This window comes from Artemia sp. Qi Xiang Cuo, chromosome 19 (assembly GCF_049724085.1).
Source record: "Artemia sp. Qi Xiang Cuo chromosome 19, ASM4972408v1, whole genome shotgun sequence".
Classification (NCBI taxonomy): domain Eukaryota; kingdom Metazoa; phylum Arthropoda; class Branchiopoda; order Anostraca; family Artemiidae; genus Artemia; species Artemia sp. Qi Xiang Cuo.
In genome coordinates, this window is record NC_142812.1 from 55,301,357 (window position 1) to 55,313,870 (window position 12,514).

At 34.8% G+C, this 12,514-nt stretch overlaps 1 protein-coding gene across 1 annotated transcript in view; it reads right to left on the reverse strand.

The window, feature by feature from the left end:
* The window catches only part of Pdzd8 (PDZ domain containing 8), a 245,494-nt gene that overhangs the window by 27,838 nt on the left and 205,142 nt on the right, over positions 1-12,514 (reverse strand). Inside the window, exon 12 of the mRNA XM_089105143.1 lies at positions 1,492-1,671. Coding sequence (XP_088961269.1) covers positions 1,492-1,671 — 180 coding nt within the window. The remainder of the gene's footprint in view (positions 1-1,491; positions 1,672-12,514) is intronic.

A 12,514-nucleotide genomic window follows, 5' to 3' on the forward strand; every position in this document is an offset into this window, starting at 1 on the left:
AGAAAACCCTATTACATAGGTTTCAAGCTCATATCTGCAAAAATCTGCAACTTTGTATTTTTTGCTAGAAGAAAAATATACGAATATAGAAGTTAGTTACGTAAGTTAATTTGTAAAGACATCCATTTAGCAAAAGAAAAGTAAAATTTTTATGCAAATAAAAGCTGCATTAACTAAAAAACGATCAGAAATTAAATAAAAAAACAAGTTTTTTAAACTGAAAGTAAGGAGCGACATTAAAACTTAAAACGAACAGAAATTATTCCGTATATGAAAGGGGCTGTCCCCTCCTCAACGCCTCGCTCTTTACGCTAAAGTTTGAATCTGTCTCATAACTTCATTTTTTAAACAGTAAAAAACTTTAGCGTAAACAGCGAGGCGTTGAAGAGGGGACAGCCCCTTTCATATACGGAATAATTTCTGTTCGTTTTAAGTTTTAATGTCGCTCCTTACTTTCAGTTTAAAAAACTTGTTTTTTTTTATTTAATTACCACAAAGAGTCAGGCTGTCCAACCCTTGCCCCAATGGCCAGTTATGGCAGTTCAAACGGTAATAATATTTGAAATTAGCTGTAGTACTCGTCATAGAAGTCAAGGTAATTGTAGTTCGAAGTCGTAGTATCCATATCAGTTTAAGTTCGTAGTATTTATGGTAGTTATAATTTTCAGAGCAATCATTGTTGACTTCGTAATTGTTAAGGTAGTATAATATGAAAGTGTTACACCACAAAGACTGAGGAAAATTGCGGTCACACCATTGTTAAGCAGTCTTGATGCTTGTAGCAACACTTACCGACTTTGAAATAGCCGTGGCAGTTGTATATGAGGCTAAGTTGCAACCAAGACTACGAAAATCCTCATCAATAGTACTGGTAAGTAGTCATAGTAACCGTATTCTGTAGTTTTCCTAATAGGCGTAATATTTTGGTGTTCATAGAAGTCGTAGAATCCACAAGATTAGGTGTTGACTTAGTAATAATCATGGTGGTAGAAGAAAAAGCTGAAACAACGACTATGAAAAATCGTAGTCGTAATGGTAGTTGCGTAATTTGCCGTATTCATATGTCATTTCGTGCCAGAAGCTTTTGACATATTATTCGTCATGGTTTTGGTAAATCAGGGTGAAATACTACAAAGACTAAGAAAACTGTGCCAGAATAGTCACGACAACACCAGTAGTAGCAGTGGTAGAATTAGTTATGCTAGTAACATTGCAACACTTATGAGTAGTAATATAGTAGTAGCAGTAGTATTAATAGTCATGGTATAAAAGGTAGCTGTTTTGGCACTATCAGCATCAGTGGTAGTAGAGCTTGATTCTTTCTGACAAAATAAACATACATTTTTGTAGGTTTGATGCATTCTTTAAAGCTGAATTTATCATTAAAGGTGTAATTCAATAATACAATTAGTTCTTAATGATGGAATTCAATAATCAATTATCATTTGAGAAAGTTCACATTTATTTGTTTTTATAAAGAAGAAATGTTACCTCGACATCTTCAATAGAAAATGGAATCTTCAAATCTTCGTGAATATCTGTCTTTTTTAAAAGATGTCCTTTCTCCCGTTTTCTCATTGGCTGGCATACCGTCTTACGACAGCTGTCTTTGCATTTCTTATGGCAAATTGTACCGCAGGTTATGCACTGAACTGCATCTCGAAGCCAAATCTGAAAATTGTAGCGACTAAGAGTTATTCCTCTAGACAACATATAACAACATTAAATGCAAACTAAGTTAGAATAATACAATCCATAGGGAAAATAAAAAGGGATTAATATAATAAGTTGTCAAGGAAGAAAACACTGTACCAATTGGAAGATTGGGTTAATGCACTACTTTTCGTCCGCTTTAGGGTGTTCTTGCATCAACCTAAAATCGTTAAATGCCAAAGACGTCTCTCTGCATTGGTATATTTCATTAGAGTAGACACAAAATTTTAAATCAGCTAATTAGCGGCTATTTATTCGCTGACCAGAGGTTCATCCGAAACAGTGTTCAAGCAATGTGAAATTACCCGTCAGGAGCAACATTATTTCTTGTTCTCAGACAGGGTTGTCAGCTCGACAAATTTTATGTCAAAAGAATACATTCTCATTTGTCGGGACACAATGACATAAAAGGAAAAAGGGACACATTTTTTAAATTTATTACATAAAACGAAACATTCCCCAACTGGATATGTATTTGGGTAAAAAAAAATCTCTCTTTTCTCCAACGTAATACTTTTTCTCGGTATTTTTTCTTTTTTTTGAGTGTCCAGGTTTTGCCAGAGACATTTTCCCAAAGGGTTTTCTCCAAAGTAAGGGATTTACCTGTTTATCCAAGTTTTCTTGCTTTCACACTAAGTCATTTTGTATGAACGTTTTATATGGATTTTTTTTTCGTTTTCATAATAATTATGTTAACTGTCCACTTCAAAAGGGGTTTAAAAAGCGTCTTTTGATTAATAATACAAACGACCTGTAGTTTTGGAGATTTCAACACAGATATTTTAACTAAAAATGACTAAGGGCTCTTAGGGCTCTTTTAACTAAGGGCTCATAGGGCACTTTTAACTAAGGGCTCTGAGGGGGTTATCATCCTCAAAGACCTAATTTCTAAAACTTTTAACACGTTGAACAAAATGGCTATCTAAAAATTTTGGAGGCTCAGGGGACACATTCATCGATCCAAAAGTTTGCAACCCTGTTCTCAGAACCAGAGAGCACTTGCATGAAGAACACTTGTCAGAAAGGCTACTAATAGTAAAGACAGTAGATGCGGTGAATATTTAAAAGGTAGAATAGCCATAGCACAGGGTATTTTTGCAGCTGAACAGTTTGGAAAACGGGGCGATAATTCTGTGAACGAAAATTGGAATATAGGAAACCATGGCAATGACAATGGTCAAGTTTGGCTCTGAAGTGGTTACTTCGAAACTAAGATTTATTAAATGTTTTCCAGAGGAATTGCCTTGGGGTAGTCTTATGTATTTGTTTGACTGGCTCACTACTGATGCGCCAGCTGCAAAAAGTGTTGTCCAATCCAATGTTTTATGGCTAAAATGGCAGTAAAGATAAGATGACGTGTGTACGTTTCATGGATGAAAGATTACGGACTGCCTAAGATTGTGCTTCTTGAGCAGCCATTTTAATTCAAATAGAAAGCTGATCGTCCCTGAATTTGATGAGAAGAGGTCATATGAAATAGTTTAAATAACGGTTCGAATAGGGATAAATCCTTTTATTAGATAGTGAAAAAAACACTGGATATTTTGATCACTCTACATGTGAATTTAATATCCAATATATTTTTTATTGCTATCTTCACTGTCTAATAAAAGGATTTATCTCTATTCAAAATGTTATCGATCGTCACGGAAAGGCATTGTGGTTTTCAATATAATCTAGAAGGGTTTAAAGAAAATTTAAACTTCATGGGAGGAGTAAAGTGATGCTTCTAATAGGTCGAGATAGAGGAGCAGTGTGGACAGTTGCTTTGGCATTGGACAGCTTGATACTGAGGTTAGGTTTTAGCAGCGTTAAATAAAAGATCCGAGGATAGATTAAAACCCCCTACCAAATAAAAAAAAAAAAAAAAAAAATCAAATCAAATCAAATTTAAAAAAAAAAATCAAATCAAATAAAAAAATTATCGTGCCTTATTCTGTTTAGTTTTTAGTAAGTGCTAATCTAGTATTTGTGTTTTTTGTTTTTGCATAGGAAGTATAAGCGCCATCAGCTGGAATTAATTATTGCCTACAACAGTTTATATAAGTAAAACAATTTCGATTTGCTAATACAGACGAGTATGATTCTGATCAAGACAATGAACAGGCCAGGAATGTGTTCCAGATTTCCAAGAATTGCTTAGCTGGCTAAAATTAAAACAAGCTTCTTGATTACCACAAAACGATGATTAACTAGGAACGAGAAGCAGGGACATATTGGTTCTGTATGACGCAAAAATACACCCTTAGGAAAACCTTAATAACTAATCTTTCTTGCTTCGCAACATATTCTATGAATAAAAAAAAACTTACAAATATATGACCAAATGGATAGTTATCCTAGCTCAATTGAAGATGACCCTTTGAAGTGGATTATGATCCCCCGAAAGAAAAAACAACCCGATCAATGGAAATGTGTCTCTAAAATTATGCAAACATCGAGAATTTCTTATGTTATACATACCCTGGATATTAGTCGTCCTCATAAAGAACCTTGAAACTGCAAGTCAGTGAAAACTTTAGATTATTTTATTGTGTTTCCCCCCCCCCTCCCCCGCCATCCATTTAATCCTTGTACTTCCAGCAAACTACATTTTAATAGATAACATTGAAAGCTTTTAGTACTGCATTTATAGTTCACACCTGTGGTTTCAACACCTATTGCTGTCTGAAATTTTACTTTTGATATTGACCCTCTTCTCAATGTATAACCCTCTTTCTAATCAGAATTGATTGATTTTCATACACATTATAGTTTATTATTATGAATGATTATTGATTAAAGTGAATAAGTGATCTGAATGTCCAAAATATAAACAAGAGAAAAGATTTTTTTTCATAGTATTTAATATTCGTAAAGCGTAATATTGCACTTTTAACAGTACTGACGTTCGGGGGTGTAAATTCATGACGATTTAGGGTGAAGCATTTTTTATTCAATTTGCTTTTTAATGAACGCACAACATTATACAATGTTGTGCCTTCACATTATGCAATGTATACAATGTTATAAAATGTATACAATGTTAACATTTTACAAACATTATTTTTTTTTACAAACGTTATTATTTTTCGGGTTGCTTGCTCTTTTCCGCAGACAATTATTTGCAAATACTCTAGAAATTCTTTACAAGATTGTATTCTTTTATCTATAAACGATTTTATTTCTCCTTGCTTTTATGCTACAGTCAAGATAATAGACAAGCAAGCACCTTTTTAGTTAACAATCGCTTCCGGCTTCCAATAGTCATTTAAAAACATCTATCTATTTATCAAGTATTAATAATTCAAAGTTAATAGTTAGCCAAAGAAAAAATTAGATTAATGGTGATCTTAAATCAGCTTTGATATCAATAGATGTACCAAAAAATTAGCTTATTGTGCTGATTCCAAATATACAATATTTTAATATATAATATTACCATAAAATTAGCTTATCGTGCTGATTCCAAATATATAATATTTTTGAAGCATAGTGTTACGCATCAGTGGGCCTGAGAAATTTTGCCAAATTTTCGAAAAAGGCGAAAAACAGCCCATAAAAGTCAAAGAATTCTAATGGAAATCACTCCATCAGATTCAGCGTATCAGAGAACCCCACTGTAGAGGTTCCAAGCTCCTATCTACAAAAATAAAATTTTATAGTGTTTGCCAGAAGAAGCATCATGGAGTCGGGGTTATTTGTTGTTGTTGCTTTATCAGGGGTGATTATGCCAAACCAACGGTACTAGAATTACGCAAGAGGGCTCGTTCAAACTAAAATTAAAAGATCTAGTGTCCTTTTTAAGTGACCAAAAAATTGGAGGACAACTAGGCCCCGTCCCGCGCCCTTTTTTCCGGAAAGTCGTCTGATCACAATTTTGAGGTAGCCATTTTGTTCAGTATTATTGAAAGGTACAAAAGATATGTCTTTGGAGATGACATGACCCCTCAGAACCACCAGAGGATGGGCTGCAAGTTATGAAATTTGTCCATTATTTACATATAGTATTTGTTATAAGGAAGTATACCGACATTTTCCAAAGGAAGAAGGAGATCTTCTGGGGATGGATAATCTATGGGAAGAATTTCCCATTAGGATGGAAGTTCCAGGGGGTGAACTTTTCAGGGACGAATTTTTAAATGGGAGAATTTAGCAGAATTTGTATACAGAATGTTTGTTATTTGTCTTTTTTCTCGTTGTTGATCCCATTGTACATGTAGAGACACTTTGAGGGAATTCTCAGGGGAAATTTTCAGCGGAGTTGGAATTCTCTTGGGATCTTTTTTTTTGGGGGGGGATTTTCCACGGGAGAAACTTCCATGGGGAAATTATCACCAGGAGTAAGTCTCCATGGAAAATTTCTGGGGGATAAACTTTACAGGGGGGGATATTTTCCAAACAGAAATATTCCCCAATGACCTTAAAATTGATCAGAAATCAAATGAATACAAGTCTTTCTTCAAATAAAAGTATGGTAAGGAGTATTTTCCAGGCAGAATCGTAAGCAAAAATCTTCTGAGAAGGATTCGCAGCAGGGATGGAATTGTCCGGGGATAATTTCCCGGCGGAAGAATTTTGCATAGGAGGAACTTTATACAGAGGAATTCTTCGTTGGGGAATTTTCCACAGAGGGGGTGGATTTCCTGTGATTATCTGAAAAACGATCAAAAACAAATACAAAAACTAGTTTTTTCTACCGAAAGTAAGGAGTGACATTAAAACTAAAAACGTACAGCAGTTATTCCGTATATTACGGGGGCTACTCCCTCCTCAATACCCCCCTTTCTATGGTAATGTTTGACCTTCTGTCTAATTTTTTTAAGAACAATTCTAGAAACACAAAGGCCGTGTCACCCTTGGAGTGAGCTCCCCTCCCCTCCACCCTTGGTGGAGAAGGTTGGAGCCACCCCCTTCCACACACGTATTCTTAACCCTAGATGCATCCAACAGAAATTTTGAGATAGAAATTTTGTTAGAAACGGTCCAAGAACATATAACAATGCCCTCAGTGTTTACACAGCCCATAAGAGCCCTGGGACAAGGGTTGCAAGTTATACCCCAGGGGCATATAAGGTTTTATGGAATGGGTAGTCGTATAAACTTCAGATGGGGCTCATTTGATTGAAGTTTAGTGCCCTTTATAAAAGTCAAAAGTGATTTGAGGGCAACCCCCCCCCCTGCCTATCAGTTCCGAAAACCAGCATCCAATCAGAATGTGTAGATATCTATTTTGTTCAGCATTGTTCAAAGGTCCAGTAATTATACCTTTGGGGATGTCACCCCCCTGATTGAAGGGTAACCCAGCTTACCTAGCGCTCCGCAACGTCGCTTGACTTCTGGATTGTACTTTATGCCATGCGCAAGAAATACTCTGATTGGCAAAAAGCTACCAAAAGAAGTGAAAATGCTGACCCTCATGCTGACCATGCCTATCAAGCGGAACTCTCGTAGGAAGATGAGTCTTAAGCTCCTACAATTAGTTTTTCACTGTTTACATGTTTTTATGACTTTTCTGCTTTCACACTAGTTCATTTTGTATGGATGTACTAAATGAATCTTTTTCGTTTTCATTATATTCGATGTTAACTGACCGCATAGAAAGAGGTTATGAGTTGTAAAAAAAACTAGTTTCTGAGATTTAAAGATGGACATATTATAGACAAAATATGGACATAATTTGTTCGAAAAGAACACATTTATGGATGCTCAAGGGGCATATGTGTTGACCAAAAAGTTTGAAACCCTGTGCACCCTGCGGCAGTCACTTCTGTACAGTGAGAGAGTGAGGATCGATAGCTTCGAAAAGTGTGTTTTTTCATTTTGGTCGTGGGATAAAAAGTAAAAAATGGAGTGCACGACAAAGCAGCGATACGCCATCAAATTCTGCTTTCTCTTGGGCAAAACTGCTTCAAAAACTCTTGACTTGATTGAAGAGGCTTACGGAGACTATGCCATGTCGAAAACCCATAGTTTTTCGTTGGCACAAGGACTTCAAAAACGGGCGGGAGACAGTTCAGGACAAAGATCGATCTGGACGCCTTTCGACGAGTTCATCGGATGAAAGTGGACTCTTAAAGGAAAAGTTAAGGGACTCTTGGACTCCGACCGTCAGTTGAGTCTGCAATTCATAGCAGAAGAATTTAATTTGTGCAAGTCGATGGTACATAACATTGTAACCGAGAATCTCAACATGACAAAGGTTTGTGCAAAATTGGTGCCAAAAGTGCTGATTGATGAACAGAAACAATGACAAGTTGAATTGTGCCGTGAAATAGTGGAGGTTGTGGAAGGTAAAGCAGACTTTCTAGATGCCATAATAACAGGCGACGAAACATGGGTTTTCCTTGTAGGTAATTCTGGTTTCTATATGGCTGAGTTTTACCCTCTGATGGGCCAGCTAAGGAGTAAAGTTGTACAATCTCGTTTCTGTTTTAAGTAAGATATGTTGAACCCATCGATAGCAGAGAATTTACTAGTAAAAATATCACTTTGTTCTTTCTACTAACTTAAAGTTTCATATAAAAAAGAACCAGTCAGATTCTGCATATCTTTTAGCTGGAGTACAAACGTAGCAACGCAAAAACAAAATATTGCTCCGACATCATAATTAAAATGAATTACAAGTGAAGCTTACAACGGACAGAAATTATCCCCAACAAGAGCGGGCTACTGCCCCCCTTAACAGCCCAAGGGCTAAAGCAGTGATTCCTTAGAGTAGTCCAGGTAGACTTCAAGAGGTCCAAGGGAGACTCGACGAGGGTCTACGTTGGCGTGACAAAACAAATAGGGGTTCTAAATTCGTAAACTGGAGTCTATGAAAATTCCTTTGGTTTAGATAGTGAAGAACTAAAAAGAAAATCTGATCATTTTCAGTTTAGGCATCGTTTTTTTGACAGATTTTGTTTTTCATAAAAGTAATTACATTAGTCTAACTTACAATTACAGAAGAGCAGCCTCACTAAAAAAAAAAGGAAATAAAGTTAACAATATTTTTTCTAAAAATCTAGGGAGCTGACCCCTGGCCCTCCCTACATGACCCAACTCCCCCACCCAACCAAAAAAACTTATTAACGATATTTTATTCTAAAAATCATGCAAATTCAGTTTAATTTTATTAGCTCTTTCCAAAACTGTCTGGACACCTATATAATAGTCTTCAAACGAACTATATTACAAATATTTTCTTTTGCACTTAATACAACATTGAAAATAAAATGAAAACTGCAGTGAAACCAGACCAGGATTTACAAATAGGCCCACTAGGCCCTGCTGCTTTCACTATCTCCGAAATGTTGGGGATTTCCCCTCAACGGAGCAGGATTTCAAAACGGAGCGGCAAAAATGCTTGGGCCTAGAAGCGTCAAAGCTTTAAATTCGGCCCTGAGTGAAACACAATCTTGAGATGATGAGCTTTCAACAATTATTATCATTAATATTCAGTTTTATTTTATTAGTTCTTCCCAAGACTGTTAATTCACTTTGGAGTAAAAAGTTATTTTGAAATAGAGAATTTTGAAAAACTAGAAGCTTTGGCAATCAAAATCAAACAAAAATTCATTAAAGCAAAACTTTCCGAAAAAGAAGTTTTTTAAAGAAAAGTAAAGGTCATATTAAACTTAACGTCAGAAGAAATAGAAACCTACAATAGCTCAAACTCAAAACGACCAGAAATTATTATTAAAGAATAAATTAAATCCAAAACAAACAGAAATTAAACTAATAATCATAGCAAAAGAACATTCAATAGGTAATAATGTTAGTGAATAAATAAATCTAATGAATAATAAATCTATAAATGAATAAATAAAGCTTCAAACGAAGAAAAATATTTTGCTATTGAAGTATAAATGAAACCCAAAACGAACAGAAATTAAATAAACAATCACGGCAAACAAACATACAATCGGTACTAATGTAAATGAATAAATAAATCTTAAGACGAGATAAACTAAAATTGAATCAATCAAGCTTGCAAATCAATCAAGCAAATCAATCAATCAATCAAGCAAATCAAGCTTGAAACGAACAAAAATCAGTACAAACAAGAGTTTGAATGTCGCCTCCTTCTCTCACTGTAAAAGTCTAAAACGTGCTACGTCATTAGTGTTTTACTGAAAACGATATATATTACAAATATTTTCTTTTGTACTTATTCAAATATTAAAAATAAACACACAAATTACAGTTAATTTAAATTTTAAACTCAATGTTCAATGTTCAATTGGTTTATTAACAAATGAAAAGAATAAATCACTCACAATCAAAATACTCAGTCCATTCCCGGACGCCGAGAACCAAAATCAATACAATTTAACATAATACGCAGAATGGTCACCGCTACTAATCCCAGACACAACCATACCCCTCATTTACCAAATAACTAAAACTATTACCTTGCCGTTCCTTACCCTCAGGGGAAACCACCCCGTCATATTTAAAAATCATACATTTGTAATTTAAATTTACTACTTACATTTAATTCTAATTTTTTTTTTATTAACTATTCAGTTGCAATGCTATTAAATGATTTTTTACTTTTTTTAAATAATGCGAGGGAGCTCCTACCTCTCAGCTCTTCTGGGATCAGGTTCCATATCTTTGCACAAGCTACGTTAGGAGCGAAATCTGATCGCACGGTCGGGGTGAGGGGTAATTACAGGTTTGATGATGATCGGGTATGCAAATTATGCTGGTCTGAAATAGGTCGAAATAATCTTTTAAACGCAGATGGCAGCTCTCCAGCTAAAAACTTGAACACAAAGGTCAAGCATGATAATTGATGCAGGGACCCTAATGACAAGTACTCTTCATTTTTTCCAATTAATATCAGGCATCGTTGATGAATCGAATTCAGTTTTCGCAGGTGGGATTTAAAAGTTGATTGCCAGATCATTGCACAACACTGTAAATGGGGTTTTATAAGAGCGTTGTACAGGAAGACCAGTGTTTCCTGCGACAAAGAGCTATTCATTTTTTTTATTATTCCAAAATTCCGGACTAGCTTCAACTTTACTGCTTGAATATGATGCACGAATTATAGGGTCTCATCAAGGAGGATTCCTAGGTATTTTGCAAAATGCTTTTCTGGCCGACTAATCACACCTCTGGATGTCTGGATACCACATATCTCCGGATGGACACATCCGCCCCGGGAAAAAAAATAGAACGCAAGATTTCTCAACATTAATAACAAGTCGGTTAGCATCCATCCAGAGATACGTCCCCTCCAGAACCTCCCTTTTATATTAATTTCTTTCAGCAATTAATATCATTATATATGAAATATTCAGTTTAGTTTTATTATTTCTTTCCAAGATAGTTCAAGACAAATATAGTTTCACTCCCCCCTTCCCTAACTGAAAATTCTAAAGCCTACTGCGTCGTTGAATCATCATTGAAAACGAATTATATTATAATTTTTTTTTTCCAGTTATTACAGCATTGAAAATGAAAATAAAAGTTACACTCAAATAAAATCTTGAATTGATGATCTTTGAGCAATTAAGATCATTATATATCAAATATTCCGTTTGATTTTATTTGTACTTTTCAAGACAGTTCAAGACACATAGTTTTCAGTAAAGCGCCAAAGACACAGTAGGTTTTAGACATTTACAGTGAGAGAAGGAGGCAAAACCCAAACTCTTGTTTGTAATGATTTTTGTTCTTTTCACGCTTGATCTGCATATTCAATTTAGGTTTTACTCGTTTTAAGATTTATTTATTCATTTAAATTAGCATCTATAGTATGTTTGTTTGCTATGATTGTTTATTTAATTTCTGTTCATTTTAGGTTTCATTCATGATTGAACAGCAAAATAATTTTGTTCGTTTTAAAACTTGATTTGTATATTCAATTTAAGTTTTACTCGTTTTAAGATGTATTTATTCATTTATATTAGTACCTGCTGTATGTTCTTTTGCTATGATTGTTTATTTAAGTTGTGTTCGTTTTGGGTTTCCTTAATTCTTTAATAGTAATTTCCGGTCGTTTTGAATTATAGTTATTGTAGGTTTCTATTTATTCTGATCTTACGTTTAATATGGCCTTTAATTTTATATAAAAAACTCGTTTTTGGATTTTTTTTTTAAATAATTACCTAAAAGGGTTTAAAAGAAGTTTAAACTTCATAAGAGGGGTAAAAAGAGATAGAAGAGGAGAATGCGCAGCTGTTTTGGCCTTGGGCAGCTTGCTATTGTGGTGAGTTATTAGCAGTGTTAAATAAAGGACCCAAGGATAGATTGAAACCCACCTACCCATCGAATAAAACGCTTTTCAAATTGACTTGGGCTTTATTATGTGTTAGTTTTTAGCAAGTGCTTATCTAGTATTTTTGTTTTTATATAGGAAGTATAAGCGCCATTAATTGGAATTAAATAAAAAAAAAAGTTTTTTTTTTTAACTAAAAGCAAGGAGCGATATTAAAACTTAAAAAGAACAGAAAGTGTTCTGCATATGAAAGGGGTTGTTCCCTCCTCATATCCGCGCTCTTTACGCTAAACATCGCCTCTTCGTCACATCTTTACTTTTTAAAGTAATAAAAAACTTTAGCATAAAGAGCGGGGTGTTGAGGAGGGGACTTTTATATGAGGGATAATTTTTAGGATAATATGCGGGAAACTTATAATTTTTTATAAGTTTTGATGTTGCTCCTCACTTTTAGTTGAAAAAAACTTTTTTTTTAAATTTGATTTCTGATCGTTTTTAAATGATGGCTGGAAATCCGGCTCCCCCTCCATGGAAAATTTCTTCCCCTTCTGGAAAATACCACCATGTAGAGTTCTTCCCAAATGAAACCCCCCCCCCCCCAGGACAATT